Here is a 26,849-nt window from a genome sequence, read left to right as displayed (position 1 = left end):
ACCCAGAAAAGATCAGGTGTATTCAGATCTTTATTTAAAGAACTTTAATAAAATATTCAAATTAGTATTTCCATTTTACCCGAGTAGCATTCAAGCCTGTCTTTCACCTCTTCATTTATCTCTTAATTTTCTCCATCAGATCCTCAAGAAGAGCATGCACATTTTTCTTTTCATATTTTTCATCTTCGCTCCCGGAGCATGCTTTTCCCCTTCTCGTGCTCCAGACTCTCCACTCTAGCAAAACCTTCATTAAGTCAAGCCTTTAGAATAGTGGGAGAAGCATGCAAAGCATAATTGTGGTCCTAGTACAAAGAGGGGTTGTCACAGTCTGCTCTGTAACACTTTATGTTATATCACAGTTTGTTTAACCATGTTTTGTTCAAGTCATGTTTTTCCCCTGTCACGTTCAGTTCACTCAAGTCACCTGGTTAATTGTTCACAGCTGCACCCCATGTCACTGATCACTCCCTTCATAGTATTTAGCTTCCTGGTTTACTTTCATTCATTGCAGAATCCTCACTATCCCTTCATGCCACGCCACGCCACAGAAAGATAAGTTTGGTTCCTGCCTTGTTAATATAGCCATAGTATTTATCCATAGTTTTGTTTTTCCATAGCCTTGTTTTGTTAACATTAAGTATTTTTGAATCCGGCTCGGCCGCGCTTTTTGTTCTTGCCTTTTTGCTCCCTATTTTGGAATAAACCTTGGTTTTTGAACCGAAAGAGCTGCATCTGGGTCCTACCTTCCCATCGTCCCTGACAGGGATGGAAACGTGTAAGGGATAATGCCTGACGTGGTGTCCATTATCAGAAATTAAAGGACGACGTAGAGGCGTAAACCGTCCGACGCCACGAAGACTTCCAGACTTCAAAGCCATCAAATTCACCAAATATGTTAAAAATTATATCATGTTTTTGTCTGTCTTGCCGTTGTGATAAATAAACTGTGAAATAATGTTGAGTCTCCGTTGCCATGCTTACTGGTAATTTAAATCTGTCATCAGGGAATTTGACCAGAATGTCTTTCCTAGGTGTCCATTATCACTTTTTAACCTACACCCTCCAGCTCTCATGATGCTCTCATGTGTTTGAAAAATATTACATGCAAATACTCACAACATTAGAATGAGGTTCAGCTTCAGGAAAATGGCAAGTCCACTGGAAGACAACCAGCATTTTTAAAATATCCTAGCATTTTGTATCATAGCTACATGTGTGACGTTTTTAACAATTCAATGTTTGGAAATCGGTCCAAAATTCAGCGAATAAATCTACTTTAAGATTCAGTAGTGCCTCTTTTCTTCGTAAATTCATGCACTGCTGCCACTGCAAGCCCTTCCACTGTCGATGCAGCCTGACCAAACTTCTGGGTCACGTAAACCCGACCAATTAAATATTAAAAACTAATTCTGTCCTGGTGCCCATTTTTTCCATTTCGTATTTTTGATCTAAGCCGGAAAGTGAAATATGAAAAAACAGACATTTTTCCATTTTTGGTGTTATAGTAAAAAACAAAATTACCAGTCAATTTTTCATTATTTGATTTTTGCTTGGCAATTGAAAATGGAAAGAACGAATTATACCCTGATTAAAATGGAATGATTGATTACTAATTTAATTTATGATTCAAATAATGCTGCTACGTTCTTAAAATGAAAAAGCATTTCTGCAAATGCATTTTAATTTAAATTTTGGTCACGATTTGCTTCCACAGTAATACTTACTTGCTAGATTTTCAAATATTCTTTTAGAGAGGTGGAAGACAGTTTTGAGAAAATTAGGATCAACGTACAGATTCCTCAAACAATCCTAGGATCAGAGAGTTGCTATTACTTAGCTTCTCCCTTCTGGGGCATGCTCTAACCCTGGAGGACCAATGCTAACTTTCCAGTATAGAATGACGTTTCTTTGTATATTCAGTCAGAGATGCCCAACTGATAACTCAGCTTCATGACACACGTCCAACTGCAGTGTTTACATCAACTGGTGGGGGGGGCTCACATGGCAGAGTTTTGAGAAACAATCCACTCTTATGCCCCAGAATAGGTAGAAGGGACTGATGTGGGCCAAGGACCATCTACATTGGACTGGTGATGACTACAATATAGTCTGAAAAGTCACAGTTTGGAACTTTGGGCTTACACAGTTAAGTTTATGATAATACCATATAGATAAAAGCAAGATCCCTCAGTTAAAAAACAACAACAACCATAAAGCACTAGAGAAGATCAGGGATGTTTTTGGGGTGTTCTGCTGCTGGCAAAGTTGGTTTTCAAAAGCCAAAGCATGCTGAACCAAGAGAACGTCCTTCTTGCAGTATCATGATATACTTTCAGGAACTTGTTTGGAAGATCCTGACTTTGTTATTTAGACGTGAATAAATAAAGAAATAAAGATATTTGGAGAAGAAAGACACTGATGGGGTATAGTCATTCATGTCACGGTCACCTCAGCCACTTCACCCTTAATGATGCAATGAGCTTGACTCAGCTGTATTCTAGAGATTGGAAATGCATTCAGTGTTGTGAAATAGAAAGTACACAACATTTTTCCCTTCCCAGCAACTGACAGAAAGAAGAAACGTTAATAAAGGAACACTTTTTTGGGATTTTGATATTGCCCTACCATTCCAAATTATGAAACCACCTTAGTTAACAAATAAGTATCTTGTAGGTCCCACTTCAGTTTGCTTATCACTGTGGGTTTGAAATTGAAAATAACATCACACCAACTCTCATCTGAACAAAGCAAGCAGCACTGTGAGGATCATGTTCTTTGATTTCCCTAGTGCGTTATACAGCCTGCATTGTTATGTAACAAGCTGCAGAAAATGACGGCTGACTCTGTACTGGGCACTTCTCTGAAGCCTATGGAGCTGATTATGCAAAAATTAATGTCACATAAGCCTTACTAAAGGTCTTGGTCCACTGGCACCCTACTGTAAAAAAATTGTTAAAAATCTGGGAGTGAAATTTGACTCCAGTCTTAAATCTGACCCACAAATTAATGCAGTAGTGACGGCAAGCTTCTTTCAGCTTCGCCTCCTTGCAAAAGTTATGCTGTTTCTGAGCCACTGTGACCTGGAAGCAGCTATCCATGCCTTTATTAGCTCAAGGTTAGATTACTGCAACACACTGTACATTGGACTTAGCCAAACATCTCTCCACTGCCTACAACTGGTACAAAATGCTGCTGCCAGGCTCCTAACTAACACCTGTAAACATGACCACATCACACCTGTACGTTACTCCCTCCACTGGCTACCTGTAAAATTTAGGATCCAGTTTAAAACTTTTGTTTTCAACGCAGTTAATGACCTTGCACCCCCCTACATAAGTGAAACCCTGAGGCTTCACCAATCTGGCAGAGCTCTCCGTTCTGCTGGTCAACATCTACTGGAAGTTCCCCGGTCCAGGTGTAAGCAGTGGGGTGACCGATCTTTTGCAGTGGCAGGTCCAAAATTTTGGAATTTTGGAATACTCTGCCCTCTGATTTATCACCACTGACCTACCTCAGTTCAAAGCCAAATTAAAAACATACTTATTTAAACAGGGCTCCCTTTTTTGTTGTTGTCTTGTGTTATATGTAATCTATTTTAAATCTATTTCTGGAATTGTGAAGCACTTTGGTGAATCTCTGGTTGTTGTAAGGTGCTATATGAATAAATGTTGATTGATTGATTGATAAGCTGCTCAACATAATTGACACCCTCTACACAACAAAACGATGAATCAGTGTCTTCAACCAGAGACCTCTTTATCTTCACTGCATTAAAAACCAGTGGGCGTAGTCATTCGTGCATACAGCAATAGCCTTAGATAATGACTCTTTATTTAAGAGTTTTTAATTATAATGGCTGTGTTTTCTTGTTTTATTAATCTATTTGAATAATTATTTATTTATTTGTATCTATTTAAATTAAATCTTTATCTGATTGCAACTGTGAAATATCCCTTTGGGGAGTGATAAAGTAATTTGCTAATCTGTCTGAAGTAATCACAGTGGAAGAATGTGATTGTGGATATGGGAAATATTTATTTTGACTTGTGAGAATTAAATGAATAATATCTGCTTTCCATCTCGGTTCTGGCTTATAAATGCTTAAACTTTGCAAAGACTTTAAGAAATAGGTTTGTCAAGCAGAGATAAAGTATGGTTACCAAGAATATGATTGTGGATGTGTTCATTTACAGTTCTGATTGACGAGGGTTTTGACGAGATAAATGCTGTTAAGGTAATCTGAAAAAGCAGAAACAGTGTGTGGTTTGATTAACTGTCAAAACAGCTGGCCACTGGGTCAAGAGGCTGTAAACGTTCACTAAAGGAGGCTTGCAGCACCATAAACATTCAGTTGCAGAGCAACGATTTGTTTCAACATGCATATATAGAGCCCAAACACGGATTCCTGATGACCTCACATCCTGTTTTTCCACTTCCTTAATGGACCGGTTTGGGACGGTCCAGTGTCCGTGCAACGTGTGTTGTGAACGCACATTTATCCAGACACATGCTGTAAGATCTGCAGTGAATGCAGGACTGCAGAGGGCATCCGAGCAAACCTCGAATGCAACGATCCTCTCGCACAACTATGCAGCGTTTGAGCTGTTGATATGACAGAGAAGAGGCCTCGGTAAGTTGTTACTGCGCACGAATCTGTGCTTACTTAAACGATAAATCAAGAATAGAATGATGTTTATGGGAAATATTTGATCAAAAGATGTCCCACATCAGTTTTACAGCAACTTCAAAGAGTGTTCCATGACTTGGTGAAATTTGGTAAAAGTTACAGACTGCGATTGAAAAAAGCTTTACATTCACTATTTGGTTGTGCAAGAACCTATGTTAAGACAGTGACAACCAATTTTTCCTCTGCAACAAAAACTTAAGTAGGCTATGTGATTTTTCTTTTTTTTGGACGCTCTGTGTTTCTCAAGAACAGTTTTGATGGATGAGATGGAATCTGTTGGTATTTAAAAGGAACCTGCTAAACGATATAGCGAATGCATTCTTTCACAGCTGCTGCACTCTGGTCTCTGTGGAAAGGTTTATAGCAGCTCAGCATTCTTGCATTCTTTTTTCTGCTCAAGAGTGTTAACATGTCGTTTTCAGATGGGCATGAATATGTTCGATTCATTTATGGGTCTTGGTGCCTTAACTAAGCATTTTAGTGCGTTCACTAAAATTGGGAATGATATGCACGGTGATATAAGGCGTACCAAAAAGGGTTTACATTGTTTTGATGGAAGAGATTAAGCGATTTCTTACATTTTAACTTATTTCATAGTACTATTTCATGTCTATCTTGTCTTTGCTTCTGATCTATATCTTATTTCAGTTTGACTTTTAAAAGTGTGACAAGAATATGTTTTTTGTGAATGTGAATTGTCTTACTGGCGACCTGTCCAAGGTTTACCCTGCCTCTTGGGATAGGCTCCAGCCCCCACCCCATGTGTAGAAGCGGCTATAGAAAATGGATGAATGGATGAATGAATGGATGAATTGTCATGTCAATTTGTAAAATAATAAGTCTAAGTAATAAATTATTGGAGTATTATCTTAGAAAAGCAGAATTCAAGGACCTGGTGCTGATTGAGAGGGCAGATGAGGTTGCCTGTGAGTCAAACCATATTAAAGGCGTGATTATAATTAGAAATGCACATATACACACGGTACAAAGGTTTTCATATATTGCAACCTATCCAGCACTGTATTATTGGTTAACGCATTAACAGTCACATTTATTGTGAGGAATTACATAACTTATAGTCAATAAAAACCTTAGTTAAGTTAGTTGGATTATGCAAAGTATTCATGTGCAAAAATACTCTGGTGATTACCATCCTACAGATGTAGCATGTGTTTTTCATACATTAAGGCATTCACGTTTTTCACCAAACTTTTTTATATAATTGAAAAAGATATTTTGTGAAAATTATACTACATAAGTTGGGATATTTCTGAAACATGAAAGGTGTCAGATTGACTCTTTTAATTATTTGCAAGTTTTTGCAGTGACAGAATGGAGACGAGAGAAGAAGCGAAGCTCATCAACCAGGGCCTGGAGGATGAGATGGTAAATATAATTTTCTATTCCTTGCCCATTTTTTCCCTTATTATTTAATGTAGCTGTTATTGAAAAGTACATCATGGTAAGTTAGCTACATTGTATAGAAACAGTGAAGCTTGTGATCCCTCAGTTAGCTAGATACAAGGAGTATGATTGGTAGGGATTTAAGGCTGTCAATCACATAGACAAAAAAGAAAAAGGATGGAGGTTGAGGTTGACAAAATTCAGTGCAGTGACTCTTGTATGGTCTATGGTCTGTCATGAAAAACCAGTTGGTCGTGTGTTTTTGCTGTTTTCAAAGGGTATTAACATTATTTATCACTAGCAGTTCTTTTCCGTTTTTTTTGCCCTTTCCAACAAACGACACATTGGTGTATTCAGCCCTTCACTGTGTTAACAGAGATTTGTGCTGTGCAGGAGGTGTGGGGGTACCGGCCCTGCTTGTGGAAGATGATACTGGTGGGTGTGGGTGTTGTTTGCTCCGGTGGCCTCCTCCTGCTGCTGCTGTACTGGCTACCTGAGTGGGGGGTCAAGGGCACATCCACACGCACATCACTGAGGGATGCACACACACTGCTGCTCAGGGCAACGGTAGGAAACCAGCACCCCACGCAACTGACCAGCAAAACTTTATTTGTAATAAGATAATTAACTCTAATATTTTTTTCAAACAAACAAAATGTAAATTATGCTATAAACTCTTGTTATATGTGTAAACATGCTACTTTTTCAGCCGAGTTAAGATTTTAGCTTTGGTGTTGTTGCTGTGCACAAACAATCCACTTCTTTGTTGTACTGTCAATGATTCATTCAGTGTCCCCAATTAGCCCAAAAATATATTACTTTATATGATTATCACAGGATGAGTTCAGGCAGTGGTTTCGAGTCAGAGTACAGGTGATGTTGGCTCCTGGGATGAAACCCTTCAATGATTTAGATCTACAGCTCAAGACTCAGCTAGCAAATGGAGACCATAACATCCAGTCTGTGCATGAGGAGCATCATGGGAAGTTTCTTCATCGTCAGCATGTTCAGGTAGTTTATGGGGGAAGTGGTACCCACCTTTTTTGTAAAATCATCATTGTTATCGTAAATTAAACTGCATTAGACACATGTTCAGGCTGAAAATGTCGACGTCCATCACCTTGCAATAAACTTGCATCAACATCTGCAAACATTTGGGACTATATTTCCTCCAGAAACATGTTCCGAGTGAAACACGCTCACACAGTGACACCTAACAGTTTTATCCACTGTAGAAATGTTTACTCCCTTGACAGTTTTTTTTACTCTTATCATCCAGTTTGTGCGCAAAAGTGTGAAAAGAACCTTTGCATTGGCTGTTTGATTCAGAATGTCACATCTGGTTGTCGGTGTAATTGTACAGAATTTCTGTGTCCACTTGGTGTGCTGTTACAATTCAAAATCCATTTGTCAGGTATGCGCACAAATGTAGACTGTGGTCAAAAAATCCTTGTATTCTTTTCCTGCAATTTCATGAAACACACAAGCACTTTTCCACTTGACAAAAACACAGCTGTGCAGTGTTTAATGGCGAAAGTAGGTTATGGTTTTTATTCACAATTTGCAGATCTAATTTTGACAAACTGACAGCCTCAATGCAATGAAAACCTGATGCACTCTCAGTGACCTTTGGATCTCATGTTGAGAGCCACTGGTTTAGGTCAATGACCGACTGGTTTTGAAGCATGTCTGTAAATTTTGGACACATTCAGCGTCTGACCTCCTCCTCCATCTCCCTTCCCCTTTATAAATGTTTTATGTTTATGTTTATGCATTTAGCAGATACGCTTCTTCACCCACCACAGCACTAGATACTACTGGAATGATGTCATGCAGGACTTTGAATTATATCAGTAAGTCACTTGAAATTAATGAAAATCCATTAGTTCACATTCATAAAACTGTGATTTATTGTTGTTTTTTTCCCTTTAATTTTTATGAATGAGTAGAGGATTTATTATGCATTTATGGGTTTAGACAAAAATCTTTCATGTCAATGAGAAAATTTGAATTAATTTAGTGTCATCTCTGTTCAGCCCTATTAGTCTAATCTGAGCTGTCTCTGTTAAGTGGAGTTTATTGATTGACGTCCATGGAGAGTGGCCGTATGCAGTTTTGTCTTCAAAGTGTTAGTCCCAGAGTTCTCCGACTTCACTATTACAGCTTTTGTTTTGATCCTTGGCCTTTGATACTATTTGGAAAAAAGATGACTGCAGGAAGATTCAAGCAAAGAACTTTTTTGGCATTTGGCAGAAAAGAACATAAATCTGAAGGAAGGGATCAAGACACAAAGAAAACTAATTTTGGAGTGGCCCTGAAAGATTCCTGAAACTCATCGAGAATATGAGCAGAAACCTAAGAATCAGAGTGATGGCAAGGAAATGTTACTAACACATACACCATACAGCTCAGAGGAAGAGTGGTCCAAAACCCGGAGCTTGTTGGCAACTATTAGATTAATTTATTTGCTGGGATGAATTATTAAGGGTTTGCCACTGATTACTGCAAAAGTGCACTGCCACTTGAAAGATGAAAATGGACTTTTAATCAAAATTTGTCATGAGTATGGATAATTTTGGCTGAATTGTACGTAATGCCGCATAACTGAAATTAAAGTCTTCTACTTCTCTAGAGGCCTGGAGGATGTGAAGGTTAGCTGTTCACAAATCCACTCCGATCACAGCTCTGGGCTCTCTAAAACGCTGCAGGAGTACAGGTACGTACGTTCATGTCAGGTTTACTAATTACAAAGATTAAGTTACCAACGTGTCTTATTAGTCTCCAAATATCAAATTTCCAAATTGTTTGGAATTCTTTTTTTAACAGGCGGTTGTTTTTTGGGGAGAATGAGATCGCTGTGAGAGTGCCTTCACTATTCAAGCTTCTCATAAAGGAGGTGAGCTCTGTACTCTTGAACTTTAATCAGGATTCACTGCTCTTGTTTTAGCATACTGATAAAAACAACATGGCCTTTTATGACTTATGATCGTTTTCTTTTTTGTCATTTTTCTTTTCCATCAGGTCTTGAATCCTTTTTACATCTTTCAGCTCTTCAGTGTTGCTCTGTGGAGTGCAGAGGACTACTATTATTATGCTTCAGCCATAGTTTTTATGTCTGTCATTTCAATAGCTACCTCTTTGTATACTATTAGAAAGGTGAGTCATATCTGAAGTATCTGTTAGTATGTTTTTTTTTTTTGAGCAGTAACATTTTAGTGAGATTCTCTCTTTTTACAGCAATATGTGATGCTACATGACATGGTGGCAGCGCACAGTGTGATCCGTGTTTCAGTGTGCAGAGAAAATAAAGGCATGTTTTAATTTCTGATCATGAGCGATTTAGCAATTTATTCAGTATTAGCCTCCACCTTATGGTGTCTTTAGGCTGAAGATTATCTTGTCTCAGACTTTTAACACCCCTTTTCTTCAATATACTCATCCCAGATATTGAACAAGCCATGTCAACAGAGCTTGTGCCCGGCGATGTCATCATTATTCCAACCAATGGGATGATAATGCCCTGTGATGCGGTGCTTTTCCATGGAACCTGCGTTGTAAACGAGAGCATGCTGACAGGTAAGAATTTTGGCTGGTGTCCAGCATCGTGGAGAAAAGTGTTTTGCTATTGTTCTCCAAAGATCCCTCCTGTCAGAATTGAGTATCTATCGTTACTTGTATAAGCAGTTGTTCCCTCCATTGTAACTTGTGAAACAATTTCCGATCACACTAACCTGAATAAGGACATTCAGAGTGAGTAAAAATCAAATTATGCTGAGTACGTTAATCTTTTTAATGGTGATGTACAGACAGATTTATTTCCTTATCACCATAATTGCACTTTGCACTTCTACATAACCATTGACAGCTTAATTACTGGGTTGTGTACATGCTGATATAACTTGGTTATATCAGAACTTAGTTAAAGACAAGGAGAAGAAGAACAACATGGGCACACGTTCTTAAGAAAATTAAACTAAAGAAAACTAGAGAATCTTCTTTATTCAATCCCCCACTAAGAGAGTCCTTGAACAAGACAGTGAACCCCACATTATTCCTGAAATGCTGATTGGTGTGTGATGTTATGGTCTCCATTTGCTAGCTGAGTCTTGAGCTGCAGATCTAAAACATTGAAGGGTTTTATCCCAGGAGCCAACATCACCTGTACTCTGACTCGAAACCACTGCCTGAACTCATCCTTTGATAATCATATATTTTTTTTAAGCCCTGGCAAACAAGTGTTTGGAGGATGTCCTCCTTAAGCTTTTTTAGATTGTAAATAAAAATTAAATAAAAGATATTTAATACATAAGCTATAATACAGACAAAAAAACATTTTATCTATTTGAGAAAAAAGTATGGAATAATGAACTGATAAAATCGTTAGTACTTTGTTGCACCTCCGCTTTCTTTTCTGACGGCTTGAACTCATTGAGGCATGGACTTTATCAATCAGGCTCCAACTTTCTTGTATCACTTTTGACAAATCAGTTTGGCAAGATGAAGCCTTGTCATGGACCTTTTAAAAAAAAAAAAAAAAAAAAAAAAAAAAAAAAAAAAAAAAAAAAAAATATATATATATATATATATATATATATATATATATATATATATATATATATATATATATATATATATATTTTAAAATTTTTTGAATCGGATTGAGATCCAGACTGTTTGCTGGCCATGTCATTAAGTCAATCTGTCTTTCCTAAGGATAGGTTCGAACACTCTTTACTCTGTCCATCATGACCCAGAAAAATAACAAATGTCCTTTCAACTGATGGAATGAGAAAATTGTCCAAAATATCAGTCCATCTGTGCATGTATTTCTGAGGTAATGACATCCGCCCTGGTCCTTCCTCACCTGATTTCAAACCTATATTATCAATGATGCATATTTAGCCTTGTGAAGGTATTTGTTTTAGAAACGTGATTTACATGGAGATTCAGAAATGATTTAATGGAGATCCCATCATTTATTTTTTTGCACTTTGGCGGCAGTTTTTTTTTATAGACTTTCTTTCATGTATCTTGTTGAAGTTAGAATGTTAAGCTATTAAACATTTTTGTGTCGTATCCATTTTTTTTTTTTTTTCAACAAAATAAAAAAAGCTGAATGAACATCCTCAACGTGTGGTGAGTCCATAATTTTATTTTGTGCACATAATCTTGAAGAGGAAAAGTGTTACATAGTGAATGTGTCAGATGGGAAACAATTAGTTGCTTAAATGTATAGATTGTATTATGTGTAATGTGTATATTATGTGTTATGTATAGATATTTTATTGGACTGTGTATTTGCTGGAAGGACACTAAATTCTTCTGAGCTCAGGCTTACTTAATTGACATCTAATTGAACTTTTATTTCCTCCTGAAGAGATGCATGTCAGGAAAAGTTAAAGAGCCACTGCTATGAATAAAGGCATTCAAGGTGTGGTCACTGTGAAAGGCTGCTCCCCTCAACAAATACTGTTGTGAAACATGCCTCCATCACAACTTTCACAGGACCTTAGAAGAAGCATTACTGAGATGGCTATAAAGCTGTCTTTTAAGACCTCGGTCTTTATCAAGCTACAACAAGACAGCATGTTTACAAATAGAGAAAATTCACGACTGTTACTTCTCCTTCTAAAAGTGTCCTGTAAAGATTAAATAAAGATGACATCAAGAACACAACATGCTTTAGGCAAAAAAGAACCCAAGAAAAAACCCAAAGAAATCTTTCCAACCTGCTTAAATCGTGATTGAGTTGATGTTTGCTGCTCTCTCAAGTTCTACTTTGTGACATTTTGCTTATTATTAGATACTTTCTGAGAAAGCCTGCCATGTTTGTTGTACAAGGCTTCTATAGCGTTATTGTCTTGTCTGTAACATTTGTGCACAACATTGCATTATGTTGGAGGTGTGGTTGTCACTGAATGTCTGTGTTTGTCCTGCAATCCATAGGCGAGAGTGTTCCAGTAACCAAAACCAGTCTGCCCAGTTCAGGTGGAGAGGCATCTAAGATCTACAACACGGAGGAACACAAGAGACACACCCTGTTCTGTGGTACCCATGTCATCCAGACCCGCTTCTACTCAGGTGAACTGGTGAAGGCTGTTGTTGTCAGAACAGGTGAGACAGATGCACATATTGGACCTCAATGGGTGAGGACGAGAAATAGTAAATAATTATATTATTTGTTCCCGACAGGCTTTAGTACAGAGAAAGGCCAACTTGTACGCTCTATCCTCTACCCTAAGCCAACAGACTTCAAGCTTTATCATGATGCTTACCTGTTCCTGCTGTGTCTGGTTGGGGTGGCAGGGATCGGCTTCATCTACACCATCGCACTCAGCATCATGAGCAAGGTATCACTGCTGTTTTAGAGGACATGTGACTGTCTTGCATGTGTTAAATCTCACCTGCTGTTGGTTGTTCTTTAAACATACCCAGGTTCCAGCGAAGACCATCATCATTGAATCTCTGGACATCATAACAATTACCATTCCCCCGGCTTTACCAGCAGCCATGACAGCCGGTATTGTGTATGCGCAGCGGCGTCTGAAGCGCATCGGCATCTTTTGTATCAGCCCTCAGAGAATCAACATGTGTGGTCAACTTAACGTGGTTTGTTTTGACAAGGTAAGGCAGACTTGCCGTGATTTTTGCTTTCCTGTTGAGAATTCAAGAGATGCCCTTCATGCAGGGAAATTTCAAGGTTTATATTTTACCTCAAAATCACTTCTAAGAGTCTTCCAGTTCAAGTACAAGTTTTTGCTTAAAAATGAGTTCACAGTTTATTAACTGGAAATTTAAAAGAGCCTTGCTTTTATATTTGAGTGAATAGGAAAACATGGTAGTTCAAGTGATCAAGTGAAATACGATCAGTGAATACAATCAATGTCTGATTAATGACTGTTGAACAAAAACAGAAAACTGAAAATATGACCTTCGACCTGGAAGCTTGATGGATATTTCTGAATATTTTCAGTAATTTTTCTATTGAAAAACAATAATTTGTCACAACCCTAATTCAAAGTTTGATTGTCGATCGAACAGAGGAATGGCATTGAAGGATCCAAATAATTTTTGTTCAACTCTTCTTATGCTAGTGGACTTTAACTGGTATTGGTATTCTTTACGAAGCCAAATACATGCTGCAAAAGTTTTGAGCCACCCCTCATTTATTTTATATTTTACTTTTAAATGGCCTGATTTTCTTTTAATCCCTTAAAGTGGTCCTGAGCCTTAAAAAATAAAGCCGTGTAAAGGCTTTCTGGAGGTCATGTTTTTTGTTTTCTTTGTTAAGCTTCCTAACACTGACCTCTGAATCATTCAAGCTTAAAAACCGGTACCTAACTCAAGGGATGAATCAGTGTCGTGTCTACACATAACAGACAACTTATTTAAAATGGTATCTTTGTTATTAAAAGCCTGTGACAAAGACACATCATTTGTTCCTATATCTTTAGTTGCATCTAGAAAAAGATATATATTTTGGATTTTTGCACTGGCAAGGTACTTCCCAAAGAGCTATTAGCTGAAAACTTGGCATATCTCAACAAGGTGTGCCATGTGTCCTCAAAACATTTGAGAAAACTGGACAAAAGAAGAAGCAGTAGGCCTAAAAAACTATCTATAGCAGATGTTCAGTATCTGAAAGTGATGTCCCTAAGAAATAAAAAAACGAACCAAACAGCAAAGACAAAGACCCAGGACCTGAGAGATACATCTGCTGTTCATTGAAGCCTCATTAAAAATGGTCTACATGGAAGCTTGGCTGTCAAGAAGCCATTCTTAAGGAAGGGAAACGGAGAGAAAAGGCTGAGGAATGCCAAATGACACAAGAAGTGGACTAAAAATTAGTGGCCACAGGTCTTATGGAGGGATGAATCCTCCCCAGAGCCCAGACCTCAACTTTACTGAGGCAGTGTGGGATAATTTTAACAGAGAACAGAACAAAAAAGCCAACATCCAAAGAAGAGCTTTGGGATGTCCTCCAAGAAGCCTGGAGAAATATTTCTGAAGACTACTTATATATATACTTTATTTATATACATTTCTGAAGACTACTTATATATATACTTTATTTATATACATTTCTGAAGACTACTTATATATATATACTGAAGTGAGAGGTGGCTCAAAAGTTTTGGACAGTACTCTATGTATCAAGAGGAAATGATTTTTCCTATGATACATTTTTATCAGTATTTTTGTCCATGTAGTTACATTAACAAGCGCTTAACAGAGCTCTGTTGAACAGATAAAGAGTTTAGGAGAGTGGATAATATCGTCTTTTAAAAGTTTAGATTGTCTGAGCTGTCTGTAATTCAGAGCCTGGGTTGGTAGCTTCATGTGTGGTGTTTGTTTTCATCCTGCAGACTGGTACTCTCACCGAGGATGGATTGGATCTGTGGGGTATTCAAAGGGTTGTAAATGGCAGGTAAGAGCTTGGTTCCTTTGGCTCACTGCCTTTTCATCCTCAGGATTTGTGTTCTGAAAATAACCTTGAAACCTTGTTAGAGCAGAAGTCTTTAGGCTGATGGCAAGAGTGACAGCTGCAGAAGCTGTAGGCTTAATAGATTTTTCAGGAATATAATTGGCTTATTCATGTGTAGATTAGGCAAATCAGTTAGCTAACTTTTGCATTAATATTGTGGAATATCTAAAGAAAATGTTTAATTCACTTGATTACCCAAAAGCAGACCTATTAACCTGACGAGAAAATAGTCGTGTCTTTGGCTCAAAACTTTATATTAGGAAATGTAATGATAGAGACCAAAATATCCAATTTTTTTTTTACTTGATTCAGCTTCTTACCTGTCACGCAAATTGCACAATTTTTATTCCACACCATCAGATCTTTCCTCTTCATTGCAGCTTTTCCCCACCAGAGTCTGAAGCCTCTGAAGAAAATCTGATGAGAACAATGTTTGTGACCTGCATGGCAACCTGTCATTCCCTGACCAAGATAGAGGGAGAGCTCTCTGGAGACCCGTTAGACCTCAAGATGTTTGCCGCCACAGGCTGGGTAAACAAACATTTATTGTGTTTAGCATGATTATTCCCTGTGACCACAACTGGCACTAATTAACTCATAGACTCTTGGCTAAAACCTACCACTGTCTATATTTAAATGGAAGCTGTCTTTTCCTTTCGAGAGGAAGCAGGCACTGTTTATCTTTTTCACTGTCGTGTCAGTTGTCGCCGGATAGCTCAGGATATTATCAAGATATTTTGGTTTCTTATTTAGAGCTTAGAGGAGCCCACAGAGGAAGAGACAGCTCTCCATAACCGACTGATGCCCACCGTTGTTCGACCTCCAAAGCACTCTGTTGCTGAAGCCAGTCAGAACAATCCATCTGCTCAGAACATGGTACAGTGACTCCCCATGTCACTATTTCGTGATCACTCTTTTTGGTGAATGAATATATGACCTACCTGATTTCAAAATTCTAATATGATTTGATTTTTTTTTTCTAGGAGCTTTCAGAATTATCAGTAAGTTCCCTTTTTTAAAATAAAACTTTAATTCAGAGTAAAAGAGCTTTGGTTATGAAGATTTGCCTTTTCACTTTCTTGCTGAGGGTTTGTAGATCTCTGTGGATACATTTTGGTTATGAACAAAGGATTTGGAGAAACTGGACATGTTTTATGATGGGCTTGTGACTTTTGCTCCCCAGTCCTATGAGATTGGCATTGTTCGTCAGTTCCCCTTCTCCTCTGCGCTGCAGAGGATGAGTGTCGTGGTCAGGAGGTTGGGAGAAAAACACATGTATGCCTTCATGAAAGGGGCACCAGAGGTTGTGGCCAGCCTTTGCAAACCGCACACAGGTCAGACACTTCTTCTGCGTGTCAAATGTTTGGGATTAATATCCCCTCTCTTTATCTGGCATCTCTATGAATATTTACAAAGAAATTGAAAACAGAGTGAAAAGAAAAAACTACATAAAGACGTGCATCACCTCTAGGTGTTCCCTACACATTATATGTCTTCCCTACTATTTAAACTAAAGACCAGCCTGATTTGGCTCTGTCCTTCCACTCAGTCCCACAGAGTTTCACAGGGACTCTGGAGAGCTACACTAGGCAGGGCTTCAGGGTTATTGCCCTGGCACATCGACAGCTAGACTCCAAACTCTCATGGCACAAAGTCCAGAGCCTCAGCAGGTATGTCTCCAACCACAGATAACACTGTTCACGGTGCATGTGGCCGCTTCCTAATTTAGTCCCCTTTCTTTTTTTTTAACAGAAGTTAATTCTAATCTGTATTGTGCCTTTTTTTCTGAGACATAAGCATTAAACTGCATCAGTAATCAAACTACAAGCTATGTGCTGGACGCACTGTTGTGCTGCCAAACTTACTGACAGAGTTACAAGGTTAAAAGTGACAAATTACAGTTTGGTTCTGTTTGCTGTCCTTCTGATAAATGTGGGAAATCATTAACTGAATTTGTAACGAGCATGGCAGATTGACAGGAAGGCAAAATATCAGAAAAGTGAATTGCAGTCCTTGAACTAGTGGGAAACAACGAGTGTCACAGACATCTAAAAAATAAGATTCAAGACACATCCCTCATTGTTTGAAATGAAGTGAAATCTGGAACTATAAAGTTACATGAATTATTATTATCTGATGACAGATGGCTGCAGGGTTTTGACAGATGTGTGATTTGTTGCTTTAAGGGATCTGATAGAGACTGACATGGAGTTCCTTGGTTTGATCATCATGCAGAACAAAATAAAACAACAGACTGCTGGTGTTTTATGTGAACTGCGACAAGCTAACATCCGCACTTTGATGGTCTCAGGTAGACATGCTCTGTGAAGTAATTTACTTAAAATCATCCATTTGTATGCCAGACCATTCTCACCTGTCCATTCCCAACCTTGCGTCTTCTGTCAGGTGACAACATGCTGACAGCAATATCGGTGGCTCGAGACTGTGGGATGGTTCCTCCACAGGAGAGGGTGATTATAGCAGATGCTGCGCCTCCCAAAGATTTCCACCCTGCCAGCATCACATGGCGTTACATCGACAACCCCACTCAGACTGTCAAGGGCAGTTGGGTAAGACTCAGTGTTCCAAAGCCACAATCATCAGTGATGCCTGCTCATTGGACAAAATGCTGTGGCTTGCAAAAATGTGGCCATTATCTGTCCCTGTCTATTGAAATGATTAAAAGAAAACTGTTACACGTGGAATATAAGACTCACACAATTTCCCCTTTTCTCATGGAGTGAAAAAACTTGGTGACTGATAACTGTCTAGCCAATGTATCAGAGCTGTTCAGTGTCTCTTCTCTGCAAAAAGGTTGACTTCAGAAATAATAATTAGATAATATTACATTGTTTGCTCAAAAAGAAGAATTCTCTTTAATGCATACAGACAGGATATACGTCACACAACCTGGAATTATAGATTGTCCATTACTGGAACCTGACTATTTTTCCTGGAAACATAATTCAGAATTTCAGTGTACAAAGCAAACAAGCAGAAGTCAAAGTGTCAGGAGATATCTATGTAGAAAACATATTTGAAATCCCATGTTTTATGTTCAGATAGCCTATTTGGTTAAATCTGAGTATTTGTAAAAGACCCAAAAGTGAGAAATTGAATTAGATTTTGGTTGCTGGAAGATAGGAGAGAGGAGAGAACAGGAGAAGCAGACGAGATTAAGAGTGAAACAGACAGACGGGATGCTATAAGAGATGGACAGGTGTATTGGATAGATGAGAAACTGAGCTTGTCATAGTTCCAGAGCATCTGTTACACAATGGCAGGAAAAACGGTTAAGTTGTGAGATAATTAACTTTAAAAAAAATGTCAGCTAAATGCAATATAGTATATATTATAGTTATATAATATATATAATAATTATATTATCTAGTTTTGTAAATAATAAGTTGTAAAACACAACTTAAAGAAGTTACAAAAGAATAAGAGTTGGAAGCCCTGTTGAAAGATGACCGGATTTCCAAAAGCAAGAAGCCCGAGATGATGCATTTAGTATTCAATAATATATTCTTATCTTTGGTAATTTCAAAGCAACAAAAAAGGAAAAGACCCTGAAACAAAATATGGGGAATCCTGCATGGTTGTTGTTTAGTGACAGCCCCTGTAGCAAATATCAAAGCTTGTAAATCCTTTTTCTAATCAGCTGCTGTAAGAGTCCATCAGTTCGCGTTTGGGGGATTTTGCCTTTTGTTTCGTGAAAAGGATCCTAGTTCTGTGAGATTCTTGGCCTGCTATGTTTGTAGTGATGATACTTAAACTAGCACCATCATATGACACTACTCCCCAGGACTTTCTTCTGAAGATTCTTCCATGAAGTCATTCAGTATTTGTGCAGGTGTCCCTTCACAGCAAAACAGTGCACCACTGCAGTCTTTTGCAGTCAAATTCGAACTTGGGATCAGTTTTCACATCTATTATCAGATCATTTTTTGTGGTCTTCCAGACTTTAGCCTGACTTAACTGCCAACTTAACTGCTGTTTCTGAAATGTGTATATTTTCTTACATTATTGGTGTGGGTATCTCGTGTTGATTTTCAGGTTGCTTGTCAGCTGTGTAGACAAACTCGCGGCTGCAGATTATTGGGGCAAGGTGTAAGAAATCTTCCTGAAGAAATATTTCTAAACTTTAACTTTATCTGCCTCATTTGGCTTTTCTTCACGCGGATTATGAGCAAACTATCAAGCTAATGAAGGTCTGAGGCCTTAGTAAAACTTTTATCCGGTTTTTGTATGTTTGTATGTCGTATGTATGTCATTTGTAATGTGATGTTCTTAATGAGGTAGAAGAGATCAGATCTTGTAGGTCTTGCAGTTATTTGTGCATCAGGTTTAGAAGAACAGCTGCAACATGTCATCTCAACAGTAGTAGTTCAGTTACTGCATGAATAAGTCAGACAAGAGCAGGCCGGTGTCCACAAAAAAAATTGACAAAAATTGCCATGTTTTCATTGTTTTTTCACATCATGCAAGATAGTACTGTTAGTCAGTTATCTGATGTTTTTGTTGCTACTGATTCAGTCTTTCTCCGTCAGACTACAGAGATAAACCTGGAGGGGGGTACTTACCACTTTTCTGTGAGTGGCAGAGCCTTTGCTGTTATCACCGAACACTTTCCTCATCTGGTCCAGAAGGTACAGACTCATCTTTAGACAAATAAACAAGCATGTTCAGATATGTATTAGATCTGCGGATGTAATAATTTTTCCACCCACATGGGGGCGGTGCAGCTTGTGCTGAGAGCCACTGTGTTTGCTCGCATGGCTCCGGACCAGAAGACTCAGCTGGTGGAAATCCTGCAGAGCATGGAGTGAGTCTTCCTTTTTTTTGTGGATTTAGTTTTAATCTGTTGTTGATTCTCACCTCAATCTGTTTATTATTTATTATTTCATCATATGTAAATCATATGTGTTTATATAACCCCCCTCAATTTTGTTTACCTTCCAGTTACATTGTTGGCATGTGTGGCGATGGCGCCAATGACTGTGGAGTAAGTATGGATTTTGCACAAACTGAGATTGGATTATTTTAGGCCAAAACCCGTGTAAAATACATTTTGAACCACATTTGTAAACCAGTCTACTTTATATCTGATATCATGTTTGATACCTGATTCATTCTCTGGTCTATTTGTGTGTGTGTGTATTTGTATCTGGAAGTTAGTTTATTGAGGTAATGATGTGAATGTTAATAGAGCTGGAAAATAATTCTTTACTCAGATAAAAAGAAGAATTCCACACTTGATGATTATCAGGTTTTCAAATGTTATAAAATCGAAGATGAAACACTCATTTAGAAATTTGAAGCAAGATTGGTGGTTTATTTTTGTGTGGTATAATTCCAGAGTGAAATGAGGAAAAAAATAAGAAAACTTGTAATAATTTAGACACCAAAAGACCTAATCTCTCTGATATATTGCTGAGGTCTTAGACCAGAAGTAGCTTGCTCAGGCAGTGGCGTGTTCAGTTACAGTCAGGAAAGGCCAGCTGATGCAAAGTTCAAAGCTTTGTAAAAACTCCTCAAACTTTTTCCCAACAATCAGTAGCCATGGACTTGTCTAAGCAGCTGTAGCACTCTGAAAATGAAAATATATATCCTAAATAAATATCCTTTTAGAAATTGGGTAATATGTTGCTTAGCATGTTTCCAGACCAGACGACTCAACTGATGGAAGAGCTTGCTCAGCTTGCTTAGATTCTCACAAAACTATTTATTTCACTCTTTTGGAGTTTTTTGTCTTTAATCCACTGACCTGCAAAAAACTTGAATATGAACCAAACTTGAATATATGAAAATGAGCTACATTAATTAGGTTTTCTTTGTCTCACTCTCAGGCTCTGAAGAGAGCTCACAGTGGGATTTCTCTGTCTGAGCTGGAGGCCTCAGTTGCTTCACCTTTCACCTCCTCCACCTCAAATATTTCCTGTGTCCCAAACCTTATCAGGTAGATTTCTGATCCAGTTTCAATCACAGTGCTCCAAACAGAAAATCAAGACATGCTTGTTGGAAAGTCATACAGTAGAATTTTACACTGCAGAAATACAGTATATCAAAATATGTTTTACATGCTTTTCCACACCTTGATTGTTCTTTTCATGGATTTTTTATTATAGTTTAAAAACTTCTCTCCAGCAGTTGAATCACAGCAGATGTGAAAATATCCTAAGCTCCAACAGCTTCCTAACTCAGCTGATGTAATTTTTTCAAGCTGCACAACAGGAAATATTGAACTTCGCAGTAATTTATTTTTTATTTTTGCAGTAACTCTATTTTTATTCATTTTCTTTAACTTCTAAAGGGAAGGACGAGCGGCTCTCATTACGTCATTCTGTGTCTTTAAGTTCATGGCTCTCTACAGTATCATCCAGTACATCAGTGTCATCCTGCTTTACTGGGTAAATATTACTCTGATTTATTTCACAAAAAGTAAAATATAGAAAAACAGGAGCAAGTTGTGGGCTTAGAAACACGTGGTGGTGAAACAATCTGTATGACTGTTAATTCATCTTTCAACGTTTAGATTCTCAGCAACTTGGGAGACTTCCAGTTTCTCTTCATTGACATCGCCATCATTCTCATCATTGCCTTTACAAGTGAGCAGCAGGACAACTAGCACTGAGAGTATTGTCAGTCAGTGGAACAGTTTAGGCATCAACTAGAACAAATAACTGAGTAACTTGGCAAATATTCATTGATGGCTTTTTTTCTCTTATCAGTGAGTCTGAACCCATCATGGAAGGAACTGGTGTGGCGTCGCCCACCATCCAGTCTGATCTCTGGCCCACTGCTCTGCTCGGTTCTGACCCAAATCCTCACATGCCTAGTCTTCCAGGTTTTGGCTTTCCTCTTGGTGCAACAGCAGAGCTGGTACGAGACGTGGACACCTCAATCAGAGTGAGTAACATTTTAGGGTCCAAAATGAATATCTGCAGAATGAATAACATTTACTAAAAAAATGTTCAGGCCTTGGCACATTTAAATGTGAGAAAATGTGAATTTCACACTGGCTTTGACAAGCTTTTCACTGATTTGTTGCACATTCATGGCTGATTACAAAGCCGTATAGCCCTTTTAAACAAGTTATGTGTAACATTATTGTGTCTTCATCTGTCTATTAATGCAACATCATTTGGTCATTCACATAGGCCTAATTCTAAAGGCCTCAAAAAGTCACTGTTTTCTCACAAAAACATGCCATTTTGTCATAATGAATCATACAAATAGTTTTATAGTGCGTATAGTGATAATGAAGTGTTTTGAATTGAAATTTTGAATTGAAGTGGCTATAAATTATACATGTGTGTGCTGTGAATGTTTGTAATAGAAATAGATTTACAAAATAATACTAGCTTACCATACACAGTTTTAATGTCCATCACTTAAATTTTTGTGTGTATGTATGCTGCAGACGTGTGTTTATACAACATTTGACTAAATCCACAATGCATCAATATGAAGTACTGCTGTATTAAAGTAGGGTCTGAAATACTCAAGCAGCTGGCTGAGTCATATATACATAGTGAACAGTGGAAGATAGAAGGAGGGATAATGAGTTGACATTCCAAACAGCCCAGGCAGTAGAAATTGTTGTAACTGCACCTAACTCCAGTTTTATGTGCTTTGCAATTATTCAACCAACTGTGTTTTTTCCCCAGTTTTGTTGCTTTGCAACACATCATTTAAGTGGATGTACTTTCATATTTTTTCATACGTAATACTCCAAATTACTTGCAAAAATGGTAAAAACTAAAACACTGAAAAGTAGTGCGTGCATAGTATTAACCCTCTTTGCTGTGAAGCCCTATGGTGCTACCAGTTAAGTGCCGCATGATCTTAGTGTTGAGTATATGATCATGCTGTGAAAGGTCCCCAATTCTGCAACACCACTGAACAAGCAGCACTGTGAAGATTGGATAGATTGTCCAAATGAGCCATGCATGGCTGTGGCTGGGGGGGAGTAATGGTGTAGCTCTGAAATCACAGCCTTACAGACATCCTTACATCTCTTTTGAAAAGGAGATTCTGACTGAGAACTTTGATACTGATAAATAAAATGGTGTCCCTTTCTGTAGTATAACATCGTTGTTAATGTCAAATGAACTTGCTCTTTTTACTGAGCATGATACAGAGAATTACTGAGGAAAACCGAATATCTGGTTGCTATTTGCTTGTATATTCTTGGTTTATATGTAGAGTAATTTTTCATTTGCTACATTTACTTTTCTCCTGCAGTGCCTGTAATGTCTCTGGATCCAGTCTCTCTCAGAGCCTTAATGAAACAACCCCTCACAACCACAAAAACATCAGGAACTATGAGAACACCACCCTCTTTTATGTCTCCTCCTTCCAGTATTTGGCTGTGGCCATTGTTTTCTCCAAGGGAAAGCCCTTCAGACAGCCAAGCTACAAGAACTGTAAGACTTGCTGGCAGCAGCATTACTTTATTGTCTCGTTGGTGTGTGGATTCAGAGCCGTGATTTTCTTGCAGGTCTTAATAACTATATACATTTCTATGTTTTTATTTCATGAGGGCCGTTCATGCTGTCCTGCATTGGTTTGTATTCTTTTCTCCTCTTCATCATGCTGTATCCCATTCCTGCCATCGATAGCTTCCTAGAGGTAAACTTTGGTTTTACTCATCAAGTTCACCCACCGTCCCTTTAAGAGAAACATTAGAGCTCAGTGAGAAAGTGTAAGCATGTGGGAGAAGATGCAGGAGTTGAGCAGTTGTTTAAAGTGTTGGTAAACTTGTGTGCAATGTTGCATTAACTGTTCATCCTGCACCCCTCAGATTGTGTGTGTTCCCCATGACTGGCGTGTTACTCTGGTCGTCATCGTCATGGCAAATGTGGTAGTGTCTTTCATGTTGGAGGTATGCTTTGCAGACACAGCACCTGACATGCATTCTGTGACTTATCCTTTTTCATTTGCAAACTGTAATTTGCATGCTTTTATAATTATTTTTTCTTACCTAATCAGTGCCCAATGGCAAATAATAATTGAAATCAGGGATTTCTTTTTTAGGCTCACCATTTGTGTTAGTATCATCTGTTTTGGGGGCTGTAACCCTGTCTTCATGATCAGCTGATATTTATTTATTTATTTTTAATCTCCTGCTGAAATCTTCCATAGATTTTCCTCCTTGACATCATCTTATGGAGGCTTGTTTTCAGAGGCAATCAGGGGGCAAATCACCGCAGAGAGCCCTCCTCTGCTGACATGCCACAGGTTGGGAAGCTTTTGACAACACTCTGATTTGTATGTTTTTACTGTGTAGATGTGTTCTGTTCTCTGATTCTCTCGCTTCTGTGCATATATTGTACTGTTCATGCCAGCAGACTATTTTCTTTTAAATTTTCTTCGTCATCTTTTTTTTTTTTTTGATAACTACACCATCAGTGTTTCACGCAAATATCTTCCTCACTTGAAACTGTCCAAGCACCCCGTCTTTTTAACTCTTTTCTTGCTGAAAGTCGAAGCTTGAGGAGGCGGCCTTGCTATGTGCATTCAGTGGCATATAAGAATTGTAATGTTTGACTTTTTCTCAGGCGGCCAACAACCGCTGGGGCTCATCTTGTCTCTTACAATTGTTCTGTCGGAGGAACAAGCCCCCAAAGATGCTGTACAGGCATCTCGCTCTGGAGCTTCAGGAAGACCCCGACTGGCCTCCCAAACACTGCACCACCATCTTTGCCAGTGATCCACTGTCCTGTGTCTCTGCCACCCTCTAATGCTGACATGAACCAAAATACAGCACAGACTAAACCTGAGGCTCCTATCAAGACTGTGTGTTTAGTTAGAATGAGTTGAACAAGGGCTATTGGATTCCAGCAAAAAAGCAAAAAGACCTTCATAAAGAGAAGGTACTGATTGTGTACTGACTGACACTGAACTGATCATACTTAATATCATATTCCATTTTGATTTAATTCATCAAAATGTGCTAAATATCTTGGACATCCTGGAGATTTTAGCTGTAGAGTTTTCACTGTTGAAACTTGAGCCAGAGAATTATTAAAGGAGTCGATCGCTCAGTCGTGTAAAAAAAGAGAAAACATCTTCTTTCAAGTTCTAAAGCTTTATGTATCAGGACATAATCAGAAAATCACCTGTTCCTTATCAGGTTTTAGAATTAGGTATGATACAACTTTTGATGAGCACCAACACAACATATTTCACTGTGTCATCATTTAACAAAAACTAAGACAAAATGCAGAAGCAGTGTGTGGAAAAACTTTCTCCACCCAGTCATTGAGCTGCTTGAAGAAGCACCTTTCATAGCAATAACTTGAAGTATTTATTTTCTGTGTGATGTCAATATTCTCTCACATTGTTGTGGAAGTTTAACCCACTCGACTTTACAAAATTGCTTCAGTCCATTGGGGTTTGCAGCATTAGTTAATCCTGGGAAGATTGACAGCTGTCTTGAATATTTTCCACTTGTGTATAATCTTTAGAATCTTTAATCTGTAGAATTATGGACTCCAAATAAATAGTTTGGGAATGGTTTTATAACCCTTACCAGACTGATGGGCAGCAACAGTTGTCTTTCCTCATTGGCATTGTGTTAACACACACCTGAATGCTCCAGATCAGCAAACTGCCAAAACCTCTGCTTTTATAGAGGTGCTCACAGTTGATGATAATCAATTAATCTAGTGCATTTGATTAGCAGCTCCTGGCTGCTACTTACCCTCTTAATTTGGTACAGCTGCTCAGGAGTAAGAACACTGGTCTGCCAATCGGAAGGTCAGTGTTCAGTGATCCCTCACATCCAAGTGTCACTGGGCAAGATACCGAACCCCCGTTGCCAACCAATGTGTCCATCGTTGTGCGAATGTGTGAGATAAAAGCATGACGTAGCTTGTAACATTGTATAGACGAAGACAATGAGGTGTGTGTGTGTGTGTGTGTGAGAGAGAATGTGGCTTGTTATGTTAAAGTACTTTGAGTGGTCAACAAGACTAGAAAATACCTATAAATGTAGTACAGTCCATTTAATTCCTATGAGAGCAGTAAGGGGTGGACTTAGTTTTTCCACACACTGTTTCTGTATTTTGGCTTTGTCTTTGTTTTATGAGTAACAACACATGTAATATGACTTATGGCTTTTGTCTTATTTTGTTTTGAGGTTTTATTCACCTAATTTTAAGACCTGGTAAGGACCAAATCATTTCTTTTTTTTAAATTTGTAAAAACTTGGAATTGAAGGACTATGTACTTTTCACATGTATGTTTATTTCTTTAGAATAAGCTTAAGTTTTGCTTGCAGAACTGGTGCACCTAGCTCTGTGCCTGGGAGCCCCACAATGATGAATGATTATGCTGTCTAGTGGCTGGTAGCGGCCTCATATTAAGCTGCACATCTTTTCATCTCACTCTCAAACTAAACATGTTCATGTTCTACAAGGCGAGGGGACATCTTTGAAACTGTTGAGTTTTTAACCGCCAGTGGCACAACTATTACACTAGACATTGTTTAGCTTAGTGTGTCATATTAATGTTTCCTCATGAAACTGTGTACCTGAAGAAATGAGCTGCATGTTTTGATAGTCTCACACTGAACAAAATTTTAGATAAATCAAAAGCTGTTTTTTTTTTTTTGTTTTTTTTTTTAATCAAAGTAGCTGCTGCTCTAACATGAAAGTTGTTAAACTCTTATTGGTCACATGAATTGAACACAAAAGCCTGTTTATTTCATAAACATGACCGGTACTGTTGTATTTCTAAGACAGACAGCGTTGCATTTTCTGCATTAGAGTTACTTGACATTCTTCCTGTGGAAGAGAGAAGCAAAAATGAATGTGTCCCTTTTAATAACGTTATTAACAATGTGTGTGTGGTTGTATGATAGAGTTTGTAAGTAAAAAGAACCTTAATGAACTATTTAATTTTCCCTCACTTTTAAAATGTCTTAATCTAAAGTTGTGATGGTCTTTTTGAAATCATGTGCAAAAGTTGGCATTAATAATTACACAATTTAATATAGCAAAAGGTGCATACAACTGATGAGTTGATTTTAATAAAAAGTTTTTGTACAAGATTTTCTTAAAACTTAGTTTATTTTTTCATATACATATTTTTCTAGTCAGTTTTACTAAATTAAATCAATGTAAAAAAATTTAAAATGTTTTTCATTGATTGTATTAAAATATAGCAAAGTCTTAATGGAAACTGTGATATTGTACTTATTGTTCATATTTTCAATGCCAGTTTTTGCTCAGCAGAACGTCAATTAAATTACTCAAAAAATCTCTA

General features: G+C 38.0%; 1 protein-coding gene across 4 annotated transcripts; it reads left to right on the top strand.

Moving 5' to 3' along the window:
- The first annotated feature begins 4,424 nt into the window (after positions 1-4,424).
- Positions 4,425-26,849, top strand: LOC140268984 (polyamine-transporting ATPase 13A3-like). 4 transcript variants are annotated; one of them, XM_072363995.1, is made up of 33 exons: positions 4,425-4,630; positions 6,004-6,073; positions 6,485-6,658; positions 6,929-7,102; positions 7,874-7,944; positions 8,724-8,807; positions 8,918-8,987; positions 9,113-9,247; positions 9,329-9,401; positions 9,536-9,667; positions 12,038-12,205; positions 12,284-12,441; positions 12,527-12,715; positions 14,458-14,519; positions 14,957-15,107; positions 15,330-15,452; positions 15,560-15,577; positions 15,760-15,910; positions 16,126-16,246; positions 16,763-16,887; positions 16,983-17,146; positions 19,127-19,225; positions 19,322-19,401; positions 19,539-19,581; positions 20,426-20,535; positions 20,890-20,986; positions 21,112-21,184; positions 21,308-21,485; positions 22,824-23,005; positions 23,122-23,210; positions 23,383-23,463; positions 23,724-23,819; positions 24,140-26,849. In XM_072363995.1, exons 1-33 carry the CDS (start codon positions 4,611-4,613, stop codon positions 24,320-24,322), a joined length of 3,744 nt encoding a protein of 1,247 aa, XP_072220096.1. In that variant the 5' UTR covers positions 4,425-4,610; the 3' UTR covers positions 24,323-26,849. The 4 variants fall into 4 exon arrangements, with proteins under 4 accessions (XP_072220096.1, XP_072220095.1, XP_072220098.1 ...); XM_072363994.1 differs by having other exon boundaries at positions 7,871-7,944; XM_072363997.1 differs by lacking the exons at positions 4,425-4,630; positions 6,004-6,073; positions 6,485-6,658 and having other exon boundaries at positions 6,935-7,102; positions 8,726-8,807.

Source organism: Leuresthes tenuis, unplaced genomic scaffold (assembly GCF_036924035.1).
Source record: "Leuresthes tenuis unplaced genomic scaffold, fLeuTen1.0.hap1 SCAF_14, whole genome shotgun sequence".
Classification (NCBI taxonomy): Eukaryota; Metazoa; Chordata; class Actinopteri; order Atheriniformes; family Atherinopsidae; genus Leuresthes; species Leuresthes tenuis.
The sequence above is the reverse complement of the archived record's forward strand: the minus strand, read 5'-3'. Positions and strand labels throughout refer to the sequence as shown.